Here is an 18901-nt window from a genome sequence, read left to right as displayed (position 1 = left end):
GTGTTGTGTTTTAATAACTTTTAAATATTTTAAATTTTGTACAATGCCTAGGGATGTACATATCAGGCGGTATAAAAATATGATAAACAAACAAACAAACAAACAAACAGGCTGGAATCCATTAGATGTAAGAACTTAAGAGTAAATGACTAGTTTTGTTTTCGCATATGCCCATCAACAGAGATTTTGGGTAAAACTGGGAATGTATCAAGCAACTGAGTGCAAAAGTGGAGAATTACATTCACAGTTCAATGAGAATGTAATTCATTTTTGCACTCAACTGTTGTTTTTTTTAAAGTTAATATAGTGTATCTCAGAGCTGCATGTGAACGCACACCCTCCATTCTGGAGATGTTAGCTAAAGGGCCTTAAAAACACCCAGGGAGATGGAGAGGAGGAGTGTGACCCTGTTGATTCTCCTGGGCTTTGCAGTTAATGCTGTGCCTAATTTTAATAAGACTCAATTTTTTGTGAGAAAATGGCTGTTTTGAGGGGCGAGGACACACCAAAAGGATAAGTGAAAGAAGTCCTACTTTCCACTCCTTTGCACACAAAGATTCTTTCCTTCTCTTGAGATTATTCACACTATGATGATCCCAGTCAATCAGGGATCACGTAGTGAACAGGATGATGTCACAGCACCATATAACCAGTTAGATTTGGTCACACGGTGATGTCACTGGGAACAAACAAAACCCTCCCATTGCCTTCACTCTGAATTGAGGGAAATGGTGTTGATCCATGATCTTCACTATTTTTCAAGTGGGGGCCAGTTTGACAAGACAACTTCAATGCGAAAGCCTTTTCTTACATGTCCCAACCTCCACACAGTACTGTACTTTGCTGGGAGGGCTTTTTAAGTGTGTGAGAGTGAGCGCTCTCTCTTAAGAGCTCTAGGAGGAAAGTGCTGGGAAGGGCTATGCTCCAGAGCACTTTGTGCACGCCTTCCAAGATGGTGCAGGTGCTCAAGAAGGCTCCGTTTCCCTTAAAGGCACCCCCACTCCACGCCAGTGCTGAGCAAAACACAAGGCACAGCAAGAATGGCCCTCTCTGCATGATGCCTGAGGGATTGTGCAGAGTAGTCAGCTCTGGCTGGAGCTTCACACAGGTCCAATACAATGAGTCAGGGAGATGCACTTAAGGTTGATTGAGCCTCTGCAATGGGAACACATTCCCTCTTCTCCTGATATCTGCCCCCTTGTTAACTCTTCTACTTTGAAAAGAAGGAGTGTTTCAAAGGAGCAAAAATATCCATGATATTTTGGTTCACTCCTCTTTTGGTTCACCAGTACTCTCACTGACCTTTGATGCCACCAGTCAAAGATCCTCCTGCAGTGCCTGGCAGGACTGGGGGATGCTGCAGTGCAGTGCCAGAAAGGGTGCAGCAAGTAGTGCTAGGGGGGTCACTGTTATTTATTTTTATTATTTTGACATTTTTATATCTCGCTCTTCCTCCAAGGAGCTCCAAGGAGCCCAAAAACCCTGTGAAGTAGGTCAGGCCGAGAAAGAAGTGACTGGCCCAGAGTCACCCAGCAAGTCTCATGGCTGAATGGGGATTTGAACTCGGGTCTCCCCGCTCCTAGTCCAGCACTACACCATGCTGGCTCTGTTCCACCCACAGAAGCTATCCTGCAGAGTATTACAGGGCCTTTGCTTATTCTCCATGCTGTGTCACTTCTACACAAAGCATGTTGGAGAGGCTGGGAGAGGTTTTGGAGTTGGGTGCCAGCAGTATGCCAGTGAGACCCAATTATACCTCTCCTTGTTCTCAGATCCCAGTGAGATACAAAGCCTCATCTCATAATTCCCCACACATTGACTGAACATGATGGGGGCAGGACTGCACTGGCTGACCCTGCCTCTTGATATCAATGTATTCATTGGCCACATACTCCAGAAGTTGCATAATCAGAAGAAAGAGGACTTCCATGTGGACTACATGCAAGCAAAAATCCTCCTTGTCCCTGGAGGATTACAGGAGAAGAAAGCAAGTGAAGTCCTTAAATGAGTGTCCATGCAGTCTGCTGGGTCAAACAAGTGCTAGTGGACTGAAGCTCAGTCCAGGCAAACAGAGTTATTCGTGGGAAACAAAGAGGCGGATCTAGGATGAAGTGTTCAACTGTTTGGGACACAGTTACACTCCTCTTGTAGCAGCTGATTTGCATCTTGGAGGTGCTCCTGGACCCAGCTTTGTTACTGAAGGGACACATAGAGACTGTGGCCAGAACAGAGATGTGAGTGAAGGCCTGGGAAGAACTGGAGGGGGAGCCTTTCCCCCTGGAAAAATGACCTTTTCCCAGGAAAAAATGGGAAAAACACTTTCCCCTGTTCCCCCCGCCCCAGACCTTCACATCTCTAGGCCATAAGTGCCTTTTCCCAGCTCCATCTGATGCATGAGCTGTACAAGAATTTGGCCACCAAGACACATGCCATCGCACCCTCAAAATTAGACTACTACAATGCACTCCACATGGGACTGCCAGTGGAGAGTGTTTGGAAGCCAACTGGCTTAAAATGTGGCAGCAAGACAAATGCTCAAACCTCTCAATTGATTGCCAGTTCGTGTCCAGGCCCAATTCGAAGTGCTGGTTGTTACCTTTAGTCTGAAATGGCCTGGGCTTAGATTATTTAATGGAATGCCTTCTCCAATATATTTCTCTCCTTGCATTAAAATAAGCTAACACGTCCCTGCTCATGGTTCCTTCCCTTCAGGAAGCCTTCTCAACCACTGGCCTTCTCTGTGGAAAAAGGATGAGGATATGGCTGTCAGTGATAGAGCACATGCTTTGCATGCAGAGGATCCTCCCAGGTTCATTTCCTAGCATCTACAGACTGGGCCAGGAAAGACCCTTGTTTGAAATCCTGCAGAGTTGCTGCCAATAAGTGTAAACAATACTTGCCTTAGGCAGACCAGTGTTCAGCAGTGGGAAGTTGTGTGGGAATGTCTTCTCTCTGAAATTCCTCTCTAGAGAGAGACATCTGGCTGGCCCCTTTGCCAATTGGGGGCGGGGGGGGGGGTAGTCAAGACCTTCATTTTTAGGAAGTCTTTCAGACTGCGGGATTAGGTGGTGTGATATCTTTACACAGTTTTAACTGTTTTGCTTTTAGCTGTTTGTAACTGATCAATAATTTTTAAAAGTAGTTGTGGGGGGAGAGTTTTGCATCACCTTGTAAACGGCTCAAGACCCATGTGCTAAACATGCAGGCCATAAACATAGAACACACAGTAAAAGAACAAATAAATGAGCTTCACATTCTGATCACTCTGCAAAAACATGTAATTGATTACAAATCTCTTTTCATCACAGCAATAAAATATCTTGGAGTGTGCATTTATGGACCCGTCTATGGTTGGGTTGAATCCTGTGTTCCCATGGCCATTCCAGTGGATTATGTAGGGTGGTTGGTCCTGTCTTTTAATATCACTAAAGGAATGCATCACTGGGCAGCATTCATAGTTTATGACCTATGAGCACCTGCAGTTTCAACCTGATAGCAGAGGTAAGAGTATGTACAAGGAGGTTTTTGAGGGCTTGGAATAAGTGCATTTGGATCTGGCGGGATTAGTTGCTATAGTGTCAAGACATGCTGAATTACAGTCTCTGTGGTGCAGTTAAGAGTGTGTGGATGTAATCAGTCACTAATGGATTTGGAAGGAAGGTAGCAAGAAAATCATAAAGATAGAACAAGATTTGTGCTTGAAATACAGGTTTGCTTTCATTATATGGGCTAGTTCACATGATCACCAACGATCTCATGTGGGCTACAAAACAACCTCCCAATCCCAGATTGGTAGCACACCAAACGGTTGGTTAACCAAGATCAGTTATCAGATATTTGAACTACATCAACAGATCCTGGTTAAACGTCGGTTGGTGTGCTGCTTTTTCAGCCCAGAACACGCTCCATGGGAGCATGCACCTACCGGGAATCCCAGATTCCTAGAAAACAGACATTCACTCAGTTTTCCTTTCTATGTGCAATAGTTGACATTGGAATTGTATTCAGACTATCTAAGGTTCAGGTTTATTTTGGCAATGGCTTTGACTCCCGTCTCCCGATCAGCTGCCTGGGAAAACTGTGGGTTTTCTTTTGAAATTTTCTAAACAGGCATCTGACAGAAATACTATAGAATATCCAGTTTTAGGGCAAGACCATTTCGTTCCTTCTCTGTGTTTTGTGAGGGCTTGGTTGAAAGCATGTCCAACTCTTTTCCTAATCCTAGTCTTTTAATTTCCCAGAGCCACAATACCTTTCACTTTAGATTTTTGAAAGCATTCACCTTTTATCGTTCCCATTACTTTTAGCATGAAATGATGAGAATACACATCTATATTGACAGTGCCACACAATATTTGCAGCCGTGGGTGATCAACACCTCCTCTCCCCCACCCACCACATACCCCAGCTACTCTTTCATTTGTTCTCTTGAAAGACTGCAGACACATTTGGATGAACCAGGTTACCTAAACCTATTCAGGCTAGGTTTGAAGTCTGAAACTGTCTTGATTGCAATTTTGCAGAGTTCTTCACACAGCAGGCTTTTCTACAAGGCTTTATTGCAAACTCGAAGTTGTCCCCCAAAACTGATGCAAAAAGTGGATTTCTTTTACTCTGGATATAAATCGGGCTACACTCTAACCTTTGACATTGAAGAAGCAAGATAGAAAAAGCATTGACACTTTTGAACTTTGGTGTTGGAGAAGACTTTTGAGGATACCATGGACAGCCAGGAACACAAACCAATGGATCATAGAACAAATCAATCCAGAATTTCCCCTCGAGACACAAATGACCAGGCTCAAACTATAATACTTTGGACACATTATGCGAAGACCCAGCTCCCTTGAGAAGTCCATAATGCTGGGAAAAGTTGAAGGAAAGACAAGAAGAGGACGACCAGCAGCAAGGTGGATGGACTCGATTACAGCAGCAATGGATGCTCCTGTGTGGTCACTAAGAGTCGACACCGACTTGACGGTACTTAATCAATCAATCAGTGTTTGAGGGTGTATGTGTTGCGGGAGCGGGGGGGGGGGGTTGCAGTACAAGCTTGAGCAGGTTTACTCCGAAGGAAGTGCCATTCACTCCAATGGGACTTTCTCCCCAGTAAATGCGTTTAGGATTACAGTTTCGGATGGTGGATTTGGCTAGGGTTAGGCGGCGAAGAGAAACAGTGAGTCATGCTATCTTGGTTTTTCATGACGGGGTACACGGCAGCTCTGATTTTCATGGTGCAATCGGAGAAGAAAGATGCTAGGTGCATTTAAATGATGACAGGGAAGTGTTGTTGGTTGGTTGGTTTGTTTAATCATTCGATTCGAGCCAGGTCCATCTTTTCTTTAAAGGAACGATAAAACAGGAGACTTTTCTCCTTCCTTCTTGTTTCTGCGGCGGCCGTGTGGGTCCAGGAGAGACCGCGGGGGCCCCTCCCTCAGTCAGACCGTCAGTGGATTGGATGACTGCTGTGTGATCAGGCCCGGATTAGCTTCGGCGGGTGCAAATGCAAGCCGCTACAAATGGGGCCGGTGTATGCTGTTCATCTTCCTTCCTTCCAATCCGGATTGGAGCGGGGACTAACAAGCTTCGCTCGTCATCTCGCTGGGGTCTGAGAGCGGTCCTTCCCCCCGGCCCTCCTCCTCCTCCATCCTCTCTTGCCTGCGCCTCGCCGGGAAAGTCATGGCAGAAGTGCCCCCCCTGGTCAAGATCAAGGTCTCCCTCAAAATCCAGCCAAACGACGGGCCCGTCTACTTCAAAGTGGACGGCCAGAGGTTTGGCCAGAACAGGACCATTAAGTTACTCACGGGGGCCAAGTACAAGGTGGAGGTAGCCTTGAAGCCGGGGACCGTCCACGCCACGTAAGTCGAAGCCCATCGCATCCCTCCCCCGCCGCTGCTTCTGAGTCTCGCAGCTAGCCTGCCCGCTTGCCTTCTCTCCCTCCCCAGGGCCAGGCGCTCTTATTTTTAGAGAGCGGAGATTGCTTTCCTGGCAAGTGGACAGGCAAGAGCTTCCATTTTTTATTCCTTTCCGGATTGGAGTCTCCATTTGCTTGGATTCGCCTGCCGCCACTGATCTCGGGTATTGCAGACCGCCCCCTTACCAAGGGGACAGACGCTCCAATCTCTGTTGCGCTCCTTCTACCACGCCGAGGAATCTAAAGCTGCTCGGAGAAATCCAGGCGCAGTGGGAGGAGGAGCGCTCGCGTTGGGTCCGGGGGAACGGGAACCCAGAGGCCTTGCAGCGTTTTTAGCAGGCGTCTATTAATCCAGCCGCAGGGAAGGGAGGCTTGGGAAGGGCGTGTGCAGAATGGAGCCGCGAAAATGTGGCATGGATTTGGACCGTCTGGTTGCTTGCGAGTCTCTGCATCGCCACGCCAGCCACAAACAGGCTCTCTCTCTCGTTATATAATTATTCGTTCGTGTCGTGCGCGCATATTCTTTCTTGGGCGGCTGAAGGAGCCGTCATCAATAAACCGTGGTAGAAAGACGCAACACTCCCATGTTAGCCGATGCTAAATAACAAGGTGGCACCCCCCCCCGCCGCCGCCTTTCTCGACGCCGGGCTTAAACATAATGGGTGGACCTTAAACGCCAAGGTGAGCAAATCGCCTTTTCTTTTTTTACTTGTCCTAGCTACCACCCAGCAAATACCATTGATTCCGCTTTGAAATGGCTATCCCTAGGCACCCTTGGGGCAACCCATGTAGTATCTCCCAGCTCTCTCTTCTGGGCTACAAAATGGAAGTCTAAAACCAAATCCTTGCATTAGATCTCTTAGAACCCACCTCTGTTCGGAGAGTTGCACTGTCATTCTCAGTTCAGAGTTTACTTCTTCATGAAGCGTGGATCGAGTCTAACGTATCTGAGCAAGAACATAGCCACATAATTATCTACAGTCAGCAGCACACTCACACAAGCTGCCTTTCAAAGGGCGAGCACCAGTATAACCTGTGTGTGTGTGTGATGATGATGATGATGATGATGATGATTTTACATTTATATTCCGCTCTTCTTCCAAGGAGCCCAGAGCGGTGTACTACATACTTAAATTTCTCCTCACAACACCCCTGTGAAGTAGGTTAGGCTGAGAGAGAAGTGACTGGCCTGGGTTTGAACTCAGGTCTCCCCAGTCCTAGTCCAGCACTCTAGCCACTACAACACGCTGTGCACTTTCCCTCTAAAAGGAGGGCAGTAGAAATGAAAACTCTTCCTTGCTCCTTGGGAGAACCTGCCCTCTATTTTTTCTTTTCTTCCAGCGGTCTAAATGGCAGTAGTGCTTTAGTTTTCCAAACAGTTCTTGAATTAAGTCAAATGGCATGAAAGGAGGGTAAAACAGATGAATGTTGGTTACCGTACTTCATCATATTTTGGATGATAGAAGATGGGTGGGGGGGAGCTGTGATAAACAGTTGCCCTCTTTCTTTCTGCTCCAAATTTGGGGCTGGATTGCAAATAATGACTATAAACTCTCAACTTCTCCATTTTCAGGACTATGGGTCTAGGGGGAGTGACTGTACCCTTGGAAGAGACATCAAGAGAGCCCCAGACTGTTGTTTATACTGGAATCTATGATACAGAAGGAGTTGCTCACACCAAAAGTGGGGAGAGGCAGCCTATTCAAGTGAACATGCAGGTACTGGTGTATGCAACAGTATTGCAAAATGGGCAGCGGGAATAAATGGTGTGTTGTGATCTGAAGTAAACTGTCACAAATGAGGGCTGAAGTGTGGGCAGATCAGGATAAATCAGGCTAATGACGTAGATTTGTGGTCTACTGTTTAAAGAGTGGGGACAGAATTCTAAACTGTTGAAATTGTATGCACCCTGATCACAGGGTGATCTCTTTAGATGCAACTTTGTTTCTGTGAAGTGGATAGTCCTTTGCTGGGGGGCAGGGCGGGCAAGGGGACCTTTCTTCTTCTTTCAGAATGTAAGGGATTGTTCAAACTTATGTTAAAAGGATTCTGTTCACAAAATACACTTTTTGCTGAAAAAGCACCACACTTGAAAGCAAAAAACTATTGATAGTATTTGCCCTTTACTATGGGTCTTTGCCTTTAAGTATCTCTGGCAGCTTAAAACTCCAAGTGTGACTGACCATTACTTTGCAGAGCTCATGACCTTGGCTGACACACTCACTGCTCTAGTTAGCAGAGGATCCAGGAGTTGCACAAGGTCATCCCTGACTAGGCAAATTCTTGCTGCTGACACAGCATTTAATTGGCTCTAAAATCTCACTGCAAATTAGTAGTTTCGTATCTATCTTTAGGAGCAGAATTGAACACTGAATAGTTCTAGAAGCATAAATACAGCTCAGCTGAAGCATAAATACAGCTCAGCTGCCATTAAACCTTCAATAGCAAACAAATCAAACTACATGTGTGTAATATTGGGTTAGAAGATGGCACAAAATGGGCATCTAAGACTGGGGTATTGAAATGTGGTGATTGGTGTATTGAAATGCATCTCTTCAGCCAAGCTTTTTAGCGGTCTGGTAGTTTGTATGGGTATTTTAATCTGATTTTTTAATATGTTTTAATTGTTAACATTTCTTGGTTTGTGTTTATTGCTGTAAACCGCCTAGAGACTTTGGTAGTGGCGGGCAGTATACACATACGTTAAATTTCTTTTTTTAAAAAAAAATATGGTTCCTTCTGTATGCAATAGCTGGACACGTTTGGCTTGTTAACTATTTTGCAGAGATGTTCAGATTCCTAGTTCCCATAGAGGTGGGAAAACTATATTTGGTGTGTGTAGGTGTGCTTGATTGACTACTTGCTACAAAATGCTTCCTGTACTTAAAAAATGGTGTGTGCTTAATCTTTCCCTGACATCCAGCTTCCGATGTGCAGGAAAATATTTTTATGCGAAGGAGCGTTTGCTCATGTGAATCCTCCACCTGTAGTCTGTAGTAGTATAGCCCAGAGAAACGGTTACCACCTCAAACAGTATTAGATGTTGACGAACGCAGTGTATAAGCAGTGGTGACCACTGCAACCTCTGACTGCCCTCATGCCTGCAACCTAACAAAGAACATCCATCCAGGGAATATTGCTGGAGGGGGAGAAGGGCATTAGGCTGTACTGACCCAGTTCTTGCCTGAATATTAATACCTTAAAGGTCCACACAACATATCTTGCTGTGATGCCTATGTTGGGGTGGCCCTATTCAGGCATTACTGTATATACACATATGTCTATATACATGTATACAGTCAGGATGTGCACGGAACTGTGGCGGGGAGGCTTGAAGGCGGCGGGGTGCCGCTTTAAGAGCGGTGGAGGGTGATCTTATCCCTCCTGCTGCTTTCCCCCACCAGTGTCCTTTTTTTGGAAAGCTAATCAGGGCGGCAGTGTATCTCCCTGCCGCCCCGTTGGCTATTTGGCCATAACTGGCCAACGGGGGCAAGGGGTGGCAGGGAGGTAAGCTGCTGCCCTGATTAGCTTTCCCCCAAAAAAGGACACTGGTGGAGGGAAAGCAGCGGGAGGGGTAAGTGCACCCTCCCCCACTCTTAAGGAGGCAGCCCCACTGCCATCGAACCGACAGAACCGCTGGTTATTTGAACCGGTTCGGAGGCCCATAAAGGGCCTCTGTACCAGTTCCGTGCACATCCCTAGTATACAGCCTCATGAGAATGATGGTACATGATTTTAAAAAGTGAACCTGGATAAGCCCCCTTAAAAAAAAAAAAAAAGGATTCAGATAGGAAGTGTACTGTTGTTGACTATGTGTGACTGCATATGCCTTGAACGGAATGTGGAAGTAGGTGTTCGTCTGTATGTGCATGCACGTGCCAAAACTTGCCTAGGCATAGGAATGCATTGTTATAGTGCTGCTGTTTATGTTTCACTTTGATCTTGAAATGAAAATTAGCATTTTTGTGTAGCATTGGGCTGGCTAGTGCATGTTCATCACTCCGCTTATATATGTGGATGGACCATCATGGAACTCTCCTACTTAGTTGAAATGCAGTGCTTTTCAAGGAAGTTTGAGTGTTCAGTAATGGCATGTCGTAAAATCAAACTACATACATGCACTTGTGAATCAGGCCCTCCTGTGGTGAGGGGAATACCAGAATGGCAAAATATTAAGCTAAAAGTCTTTGTCCATGGTTTGTCTTATTTTGAAACCATAAATATCTTTCGTGTTCTCTCTAAAAGCAAAACTAAAACTTGCCATATAATCTGTTGCAAGTTGTATATGCAACATGTAAATGAAGCCATTAGGATTTGAAAAGGGAACTGAACTAGATATTTATAAGACTAGTTTCCTGGTGTTTGCAGAAGCTAGGTCTTTCCAAGGCAGTAAACACTCTGGTAAACTCCACTTCAACTGAGTATAATTCTTGGACATCCATCATGTGAACCGCCCAGGGACCTTTTCGTATGGGGCGGTATATAAATGTACTAAATAAGCAAATAAAATGTGGAGAGGAAGTAGAATGCCATGAGCTGTGCCTTTCATGTGACCACCAGCTTTTTCCAGAGAGGCGATCATTATTGGCCGAGGGCAACTGAATTGAAATGGGATATTATTATTATTATTATTATTATTTTGATTTCTGTAACCCCCTTCCAAAAATGGCTCAGGGCGGTTTACACAGAGAAATAACAAATAAGATGGCTCCCTGTCCCCAAAGGGCTCACGATCTAAAAAGAAACATAAGATAGACACCAGCAACAGTCACTGGAGGAACTGTGCTGGGGGTGGAGGGGGCCAGTTACTCTCCCCCTGTTAAGAGCCTGTGTGGCCCTTTCGCATGGGTTTTTCAGTGCTGTAGGCCATGCATGAACATCAGCCTGACTGGAAAGCTGCATGACTCACAAATTTGTAAGCACTCAAGCTAAGCATTGTTTCCAGTTTTCTAATCTGGAACCTAGGCTAGAGCAGACATTGAAGCTATTCTCATGTGCAGCTAAAAACTGGGCTAGGAAACCAGATGTGGGAGCCATGCGGCTCCCGGCGGCAAACCCTCCTGGGTAGGCCACCCCTTAACTCGGGTTTCAGGCACGAGGACACCCAAAAAGTCGGTTAAGTGATTGTGTGTTGTTGTGGCATGGCTTCACGTTGCACTGACTCATGAGTACCCCCCCCCAACGGGGAGGCTGCCACAAGCCTTGTGGCGTCAGGAGGTTCCCCAGAAGGCATTGTGCAGTCACACGGTGCTTTCAGGGATTTAAGGGGGCCCCCAAACCCCGCAGCTCACACCGGTTCTGTGACGGAACGGGTAATAATTTGGGCAGCTGATCCGGCCACCCAGGGATGACTGAGTGCTCGTCTGCAGGGAGAGCAGGTGAAACCCACTCTCCCTGCAAACCCCCTTTAGGCTCTTCACACTGCTTGTGTGAAGAGCCTCATTGTATGCAAGGAAATGTCTTGCATCTATCCTCTAAATGCTTCATAGGCCCCAGGCCTCATGTCCTATGTAAGTCCGAGCCTTATACTCTCTGCTAGGACTATAGAAACTAGGGAGGACTAGAAGTTATTCTTATTGATAATGCACAGAGCTTTGAAAAATTAAATTGTGTAAATTAAAACTTGTATAAACTGAAAAATATTGTATTTTTACAGTGTCTATGTAACTCTCTATATGTATTTTGCAGGTAGATATTAATTTATTGTATCATGTCTGATATAAATACTGGATATTTACAGTACATACACACCATTAGCCTAAGCATGTATGTCCTTTAACAGAGGAGAACACGGAGTACAAGTTAACACCTACAATGTTAGTACTTCTGTATGTCTTTCACCATTTTTTTTAACTGAAGCAAGAGTCATTCAGGAACGTATGAGTTGCTTCTCCTACCAAGCATGATAGAGAGGGTGGGGCTGGGCTGGATTAGGACACGCCAAGGCCCTATGTTGTGTCAAGCTTCAGAGCCCCCATAACATTATAGAATGGGTTGGAAGTCCTGCCTCAGTGTGTCGCTCACCTCTGCCCACACCACCACCATGCTGCTCATGGTTACAGTAGCATTCATCTGAAGAGATGAACACTGCCTGTTACCATGATGGCAGAAGTTGGTCTAAGCAGAACCCTGGGCTAATAAAGTTTCAATATAAATTAGTTATTTCTGCACAGAAAATGTCTGACTAGAGCTCATATTTAGACTGTAATCCTGGCTACACTTGCTTGGGGGTGAATCCCATTGAACTTGACAGCAGTGGCATGAGTAAATATGCTTAAGATTGTACAGTCCAATCTGAGTGACTAGTATACTGGTTTGGGGGCTGAGGCCTCTCAAATCAGTTACGAACCAATTAGAAACAAAGGTAGTATGCTCTGGCTGTGGCTGTGTCTCTTAAGTTTCAGTAAGTCTGGCATAAGTGGTTCCTGTGAAAACAGCTACCAGGAGATGTTAACTGCAGCCAGGTTTTTATTACGGTTGTAAATATTTTCTGCTCCTCATTTTATATAGCTTATACATTGCTGCTTTGTCTTGCTGTGGGATGCAGGCAGACAGATAACTTGGCTATACTGCTTTGGGGCTAGAAGAAAAGAGTATTCAGAGAAGCTGTTCCCACGACCACAAGAAACTGGGCTAAGGGAGTCCAGTAGGGAGGTGTGAACAGGTTCAACGTTCAACGTGTTCAGTGTTGAACCTGTTCAGTTCGAAGGTTCGGGGTTGAACCCAACCATCTCCTGTTTGGTCTGACCCCGGACCGAACACCCCCAACAGTTTGGGGGTTTGCGGACCTTTTTTTTTTTTAAAAAAAAATTTAACCTTATGTCCTCCGGGGGAGTTGTTGGAGGCGGCAGAGTGGGGGGGTCTGCAGAGGTTCCCCTTCCCCCCACCCCGCTGGCCTCTCTTGCAGCCCAAACCAGCTCGTTCGACCGGCTCTTTGGCCCATTCGGGCCTTCTGCTTCTGGCGCGGCAGCCATTTTGGAGGCTACCACACCTGTGCAATTGGCCTCTGCATTAGGGATGTGCACGAAAAGACTTCGGCACCAGCAGGGGTAGTACTTTAAGGGCGGGGGAGGGTGTACTCACTCCTCGCCGGCGCTCTGTAAACTTCAAGCCCCTCGGGGCGGCGGCGTTCCTCCCTGCTGCCCCGTTCCCCCCGTCGGCCGGAAGTGGCTGGAAGCTGTGAGCGCGCGTGTGCCTGTTGTACGTGCGTGCATGCGCCTGTCTGCCTGCGCACGCATGATCGCAGCTTCCGGCCAACGGGGGGAATGGGGCGGCAGGGTGGAATGCTGCTGCCCCAAGGGGCTTGAAGTTTACAGAGCGTCGGTGGGGGAAATGCGGCGGGGGGTGAGTACACCCTCCCCTGCCCTTAAAGTACTACCCCTGCCGGTGCCAAAACACCAAATACTGCCCCAGCGCCGAAATGTTTCGGAGGCCTTTACAATGGCCTCCGAAACGTTTCGGGCACATGCCTACTCTGCATGGCCTGGGTCATGCAGAAGCCAATTGAGCAGGCGCGGTGTCCTCCAAAATGGCCACCACGCTGGAAGGGGAAAGTCTGAATGGACAGGTTTGGGCTGCAAGGGAGGCCAGTGGGGAACCTCCATGGATCTCCCCGCCGCCTCCAACAACTGCCCCGAAGGGGGTAAGGTAATTTTTTAATTTTTTAAAAAAAATAAAATAAAAGGTTCACTTCAGTTCCATTCTGCAAAAGGCATGTGACACACACACCCCGAACTGGGGAGGGGTTTGAAGGGGTGCCGGACCGAACTGGCCTGGTCTGGTTCGAGTCAGGTTCGGACTCGAACTGAACTGGGCCAGCCAGTTCCGTGTACACCCCTAGAGCCCAGCCTGGTTCCTAATGATCGTCAGAACCCCTCCCGCTAAACGAGGTTAACAGAGTGCTCTGTTAACCTTGTTTCTTTGATAATCTGTCAGCCATGGCTGCTTGCTGCCACAGCTGACAGGGTGGGGAGGAAAGGCTGGGGGGGACCCCAGGAAGGCACTGTGCACTCGTGCCATGCCTTCCAGGGGCCAGGGCGCCATGCATTGGCGCTGCCCTTCCCCCGGAGCTCCCTAGCAAGCTGCAGCCAGGTGTGGGAGCACTCAACCAAAGCTGCTGCTTGTCTGGGCAGCCAATCCAGCCACCCAGCAATGAGCGACTGCTCATGTGCGGGGAGAGCAGGTTAAGTTTGCTCTGCCCGCCAATCCCCTTGAGGCTCTACACCTTGATCGTGTGTAGAGCCTCAGAGTATGTTCAGATTAACACCAACCTTGATTGAAAAGTAGAAAGAAGCTGAAGGAATATTCCCTGTTAAATTAAGGTCTAACCTGGTACCTCCAAACAACTGCAAGGTACATGGTTACTTATGCATCCCTGCAGATCTAAGTAGTCTGCATAGTAAACTAAGAACTGCAAGATCGCCCTGAGTGGTGCAGTGCACGTGGGCAAAATGCATGTTGCAGTGCATCTTACCTGGGACTGGCACATCTTCCTTAACAGTGCTTTCTTGCTGTCCAGTGCTAAAGCTACAGGAAGCACTTCTACAGACATGTCCATAGAACAATGACTGACCTTTGGTAAGGTTGGGACTAGCAGTGGAGTCAGGTTTCTGGAACTGTGTTCTTTTCAGTGGCAGCCATTCCATGAGGAGCCTTTAACAACAGTTGCATAACTTTTAACCACGGAGTTTTACATGGAGCAGGATGCTTAGCTATTATGTAAGCTCTCTGAAAATCCCGCAGTGAACAGATGTTCAAGCAGCACTTGGTTGAGGACTGAGGATGGAGCAGACCTTCAAAATCTCTGGCACTACTAAGCAATTCTTCTTCATTCAGGCCCCTCCAGTGAATAGCTTAAGGTACTGCTGACATCAGCAATGCCTTAAGCTATTCATATTCCATTAGTTAGGCGCTGCTTTATCATGGTTATGCCGGCCTAGAAATGACAATGCCAGTACAAAGCACTGAAAAATATCTCCCCATTCAGTCAATCATGTCACCTCAAGGTGGCTCACAACTTAAAACTACTGCCAATAAAATCACACACAACCACAGTTCAAATTGATCATTGGCCGCAAAGAATATCACTATCAAAATCCAAAGCTGGCCCAATAGGTTCAGATAAACATGACTTCTCAAGTGTCATGGAAGGCCAAACAGGAGCACTCACTTCCAGGATGAATATTCCACAATGGAGATGCTGCTGTGGAGAAGTCGCCTGCCTAACCTCTGAAGGGGAGGATACCAGGAGCTAGGCCTCTGGATATATTTTAAGAAACCCCTGGGGGAGCCATGTCCATTTCCATATAAAGCAGGGGTTCTTTCTTGGACGGGGACATGTAGGTAACGGGAGCTGATTTATCCCCTACCTTAACCTTGCATCCTATACAAAGTTGGGCCATTTGTTTACCTAGTTCATAACTGCCACAGGTCTCCAGGGACCTATGTGGAGATATCTGCCTTCAATTGGAGATGCCAGGGATTGAACGTGGGACTTCTTCCATGCACTGTACTACTAAACTATAGTCACTTAGTAACCCCTAAAGCTGCCTGCTGGCAACTTGAGGGGCTGAGAAGAGCCTGAAGCAAGAGTGCAGGGAGGCAGGGGGAGTTTATCTTGCCTTGTTTGCATGTACTTGTTAAAGGAAATTGGAGTCTCTGCCTCATGCAGGAATGAGACAAAAACATCAAGATGATATTCACATGCGCAGGCAAAACTGGTTTTGACTGCGCATGTGTACCACCAGGATTGGGACCGATCCTGGCGGTGCCTCAGCAGCAAACCCGCCTCCATAGCCACCCTCTAAAACAAGGTTAGGAGAGCGAGATCATCTCCTAACTGTGGCTTGTGATCATCTGCCAGCCGTGGCTGCTTGCAGCCAGGGCTGGCAGACTGCAGGGCTCCTGGCCAGCTTCGGGGAGGGTTGATCCCCATAATGCACCACACACTCATGCAGTGCATTATGGGAGCTCCAGGGGGTGAGGCAATGTGTTCTGGCACCCTGACGCTCCAAGCTACTGGCAGCAGCCAGTAATCGTCTAGGCGAGTGATCCGCCTGCTGAAGTGGGAGCCCTCGGTCATCTACAGGGAGGTAAACTTTTTAAGGCTTTCTCCCCACTAGCCCTCTTGCACTTCCTCACTGCTCGTGAAAAAGGGCTCCAAGTCTAGCTTGATTGTTACATTGTTTGGGGATGGAGCCCAAGTATATGTAACTGTTTACACACATTCATCACTTGTTACCACTTTTGTCTCTGCCCTCTATGATTAGAAAATCAGTTGTAAGTTCTTCTGGACAGATCTGTCTTAATGTTACTCTGAAAAGTGCCCTGTACACTGATGGCATTCTATAGACTCATAAGCAGGCTCTTATGAGAGACTGAGGCTCCTGATTCTGACAGAGCTGAAAAGTCATCCTGGAAAGAGATTCCACAATCACGGCTTTGGAAAGTCTTAATATAGAGATGAGCAAAGTTGAGATCCTGACTGAGCATGGGATGGGACTTCAAGACAAAAAAAAAGTGGTCATTAATAACAGAATTTAAAAAGCAAACTCTTTAATTTTGGATGTTGTTCAAAAAAGCTACCTCTCAAATGCAAATTGGATGTGGCTGCAACAGATCGGTCAAATGTGCTTTATATGCACTCAGTGGAAATCTTTACTTCAGTTGATGGAAATAGTTATTGCTGCTATTTTAATGTACAGCTAGTTGGTTAGGTCATGCAGCTAAATGAGTTAACAAAAGACACTTGGTTATTGAAGAAAGCACTATGGTGAAGAAGTGCAAGTTCCTAGAGCAATTCAGAAGAACTGGGGCAGGGTTATGCGTGTTCCACAACTTTGCAAAATGTAGTATGAGCACAGAATTCTGCTTCCTGAGTGGTGTTTTTAAAAAGCAAGGCTTGCAGAGATTCCACAATACTTGAAGATGTTGGGGTAATCCTTGCTGAAATATCAAAAGCCAACAGGGGTGAGAAGTGAAACAAGTGTCAGATGAGGTTTAAGCACCAAAAATGGCGCACTGTCTGTTCAATAACTAACTTTACAAAATTTCTTTGCAAGAATATGTAACTTTGTATAGATTACAGAATTTTGATTGCCTGGGTGCAGAATCTTCAGCATGGAGTACGGTCTTGGATTATAGGCCAATGTTGATTATTATGTTATCTGGTACCCACACTGTCTGTAGACAAACTATCAGTCTCCAGAGTGGCAGCTATGTTTGCCAGTGGCAGAGAAAGAAATTGCCCTGTGGCAGACACTGAACGTTAATACAGAAGAAAGCTTTTGTGTGCCAGAGACCACTTATGGCTCACTAAACTTAAGTGGGCTCTGGCCTGCAATACATATTTCAGGAACCCTCTTGCTCTTGATAAACATGCAATGAAGTTGCTCAGCTCATCTGGATACAGATGTTTGTGGGACCACTTATATTTGTACTGCTCATACTTCATGGCTCTAAAGAATTTAATGGGGTTATTCTTCTCTCTTCAGCTCAATGACATTGGTGCTTTTGAAACAGTCTGGCAAGTCAAGTTCTACAACTACCACAAGCGAGATCATTGCCAGTGGGGAAACAGCTTTGGATGCATCGAATATGAATGCAAACCCAATGAGACGCGCAGCCTCATGTGGGTAAACAAAGAAACCTTCTTCTGAAGCACAACGAGGCTGATGTGGCTGGACAATCTCTTGGTAAAAGAGCCTATCTTCAAACCAGTGCGACGCCTTAACACAGGCACTCTGTATAGATGCTTCTGTGCTTGACACAGACTGCAGCCCAAAGGGCACTGACTTGGGAATAAGTTGCCTTCCAAATTGGTGGGATTTGTTTCCAAGTGCTTGTGCTTGAGATTATGTGCATAAAATGAGTGTTAACCCCCCACACCTTCACTGTAGTGAACATGGCACATGCAAATATTGCAGTCCCCCCACTGGGAGACCCACTATGTAATACTACTAGGATGTGATTCTGAATGGTTGTCTTAAGATTCGTTGTGACATGCTGATGGTGGCTTTGGTATTCATATTTTTGTTAGTGTTCCTTCATGCCAGTAAGATCTGTAGTGATACAACATTGCAAATACCAGATGACTGCATATCTGGCCAAGCAAAATCCACAGCCCTATTCAAGTTGCACCTGCTTAGTTTTTCCTACTGCTGTAGGGGAGATTTCCAGTTTTCGATCATCAAAGGTTGTAAAATCTGACTGGCTTTCCCATTCTGTGAGACTTGTGTTGACTTTCCCAGTCTCCAAAATGACCCTGACCTACTGCAGTGATGGAATATTGACATAGACACAAGAGTGGCAAAGCAATACATCTATGGTTTTAAATGTGTGTGAATAATGCTAATACTTGTAAGCAGTGGTTTGTTTACATGTGAAGTGAAATAGCTTGGCTGCTGGGAATCTTTTGAGCTGCAATTGCTGTTGCACTAAAAAGCCTTTCAGGTTAAACATGGCTGCAACAGGCCTAAAAGGGGAAGCATATCTTTTTGCATAGGTTTGTACAGGACTCTGAACCCGGGTGCTAAGTCCTCTGGAAACTGTTTACAACTGTGTCAAACTTAAAGCACATTCTATTTCTAAAAGAGCGGAAATGTTGCTTTCCTCAAGCTCTACTGGATTAAGGTGGTCATGTGTCTGCATTATCTTGCATATCAGCTGTTCCTTCATGTCAATAATCTGTAAACCATTACCAAACTTTTGACCTTTGTAATAAAGTACTTGGAAACCAATACCTTCCCCTTAAGAGTTTTGAATCGTCTAATTAAATGGTTAACACTCGTGCCAATACTTCAGGATGTATGAAGTTGAGGATATTTATGTGCCTGTTTAGACACCTCATGAAGTCCCTTTGACTTCATGTGGAAAGATTCAGTGGAAGATAGTAGAATTTTGCATGCATATAAATTGGGAAGGGAGCTTGAAATCTTGGGTCGATGGGATATATGTTTTGCCCTGGGTGGCAAAGGGGTGAACTGTTCC

General features: G+C 46.1%; 2 protein-coding genes across 8 annotated transcripts in view; one reads left to right on the top strand and one right to left on the bottom strand.

The window, feature by feature from the left end:
• PLEK (pleckstrin) overlaps positions 1-18901 on the bottom strand; it is a 217683-nt gene that overhangs the window by 50760 nt on the left and 148022 nt on the right. Inside the window, exon 1 of one of the 7 annotated variants that reach the window (XM_053284490.1) lies at positions 6785-6913. The exons of the other annotated variants lie outside the window; for them this stretch is intronic. The gene's annotated coding sequence lies outside the window, so the exon portion shown is untranslated. Of the gene's footprint in view, positions 1-6784; positions 6914-18901 lie in introns of those variants that run through there. 7 annotated transcript variants of the gene reach the window in all.
• CNRIP1 (cannabinoid receptor interacting protein 1) lies at positions 5161-18651 on the top strand. Its single transcript, XM_053284498.1, has 3 exons — positions 5161-5858; positions 7488-7632; positions 17407-18651. The coding sequence occupies exons 1-3, from the start codon at positions 5680-5682 to the stop codon at positions 17569-17571; spliced, it is 489 nt and encodes a 162-aa protein (XP_053140473.1). The 5' UTR covers positions 5161-5679; the 3' UTR covers positions 17572-18651.

Source organism: Hemicordylus capensis, chromosome 1 (genome assembly GCF_027244095.1).
Source record: "Hemicordylus capensis ecotype Gifberg chromosome 1, rHemCap1.1.pri, whole genome shotgun sequence".
In the NCBI taxonomy this organism is placed as follows: domain Eukaryota; kingdom Metazoa; phylum Chordata; class Lepidosauria; order Squamata; family Cordylidae; genus Hemicordylus; species Hemicordylus capensis.
Note: the sequence above shows the minus strand (reverse complement) of the source record. Positions and strands in the feature narration are given on the sequence as shown.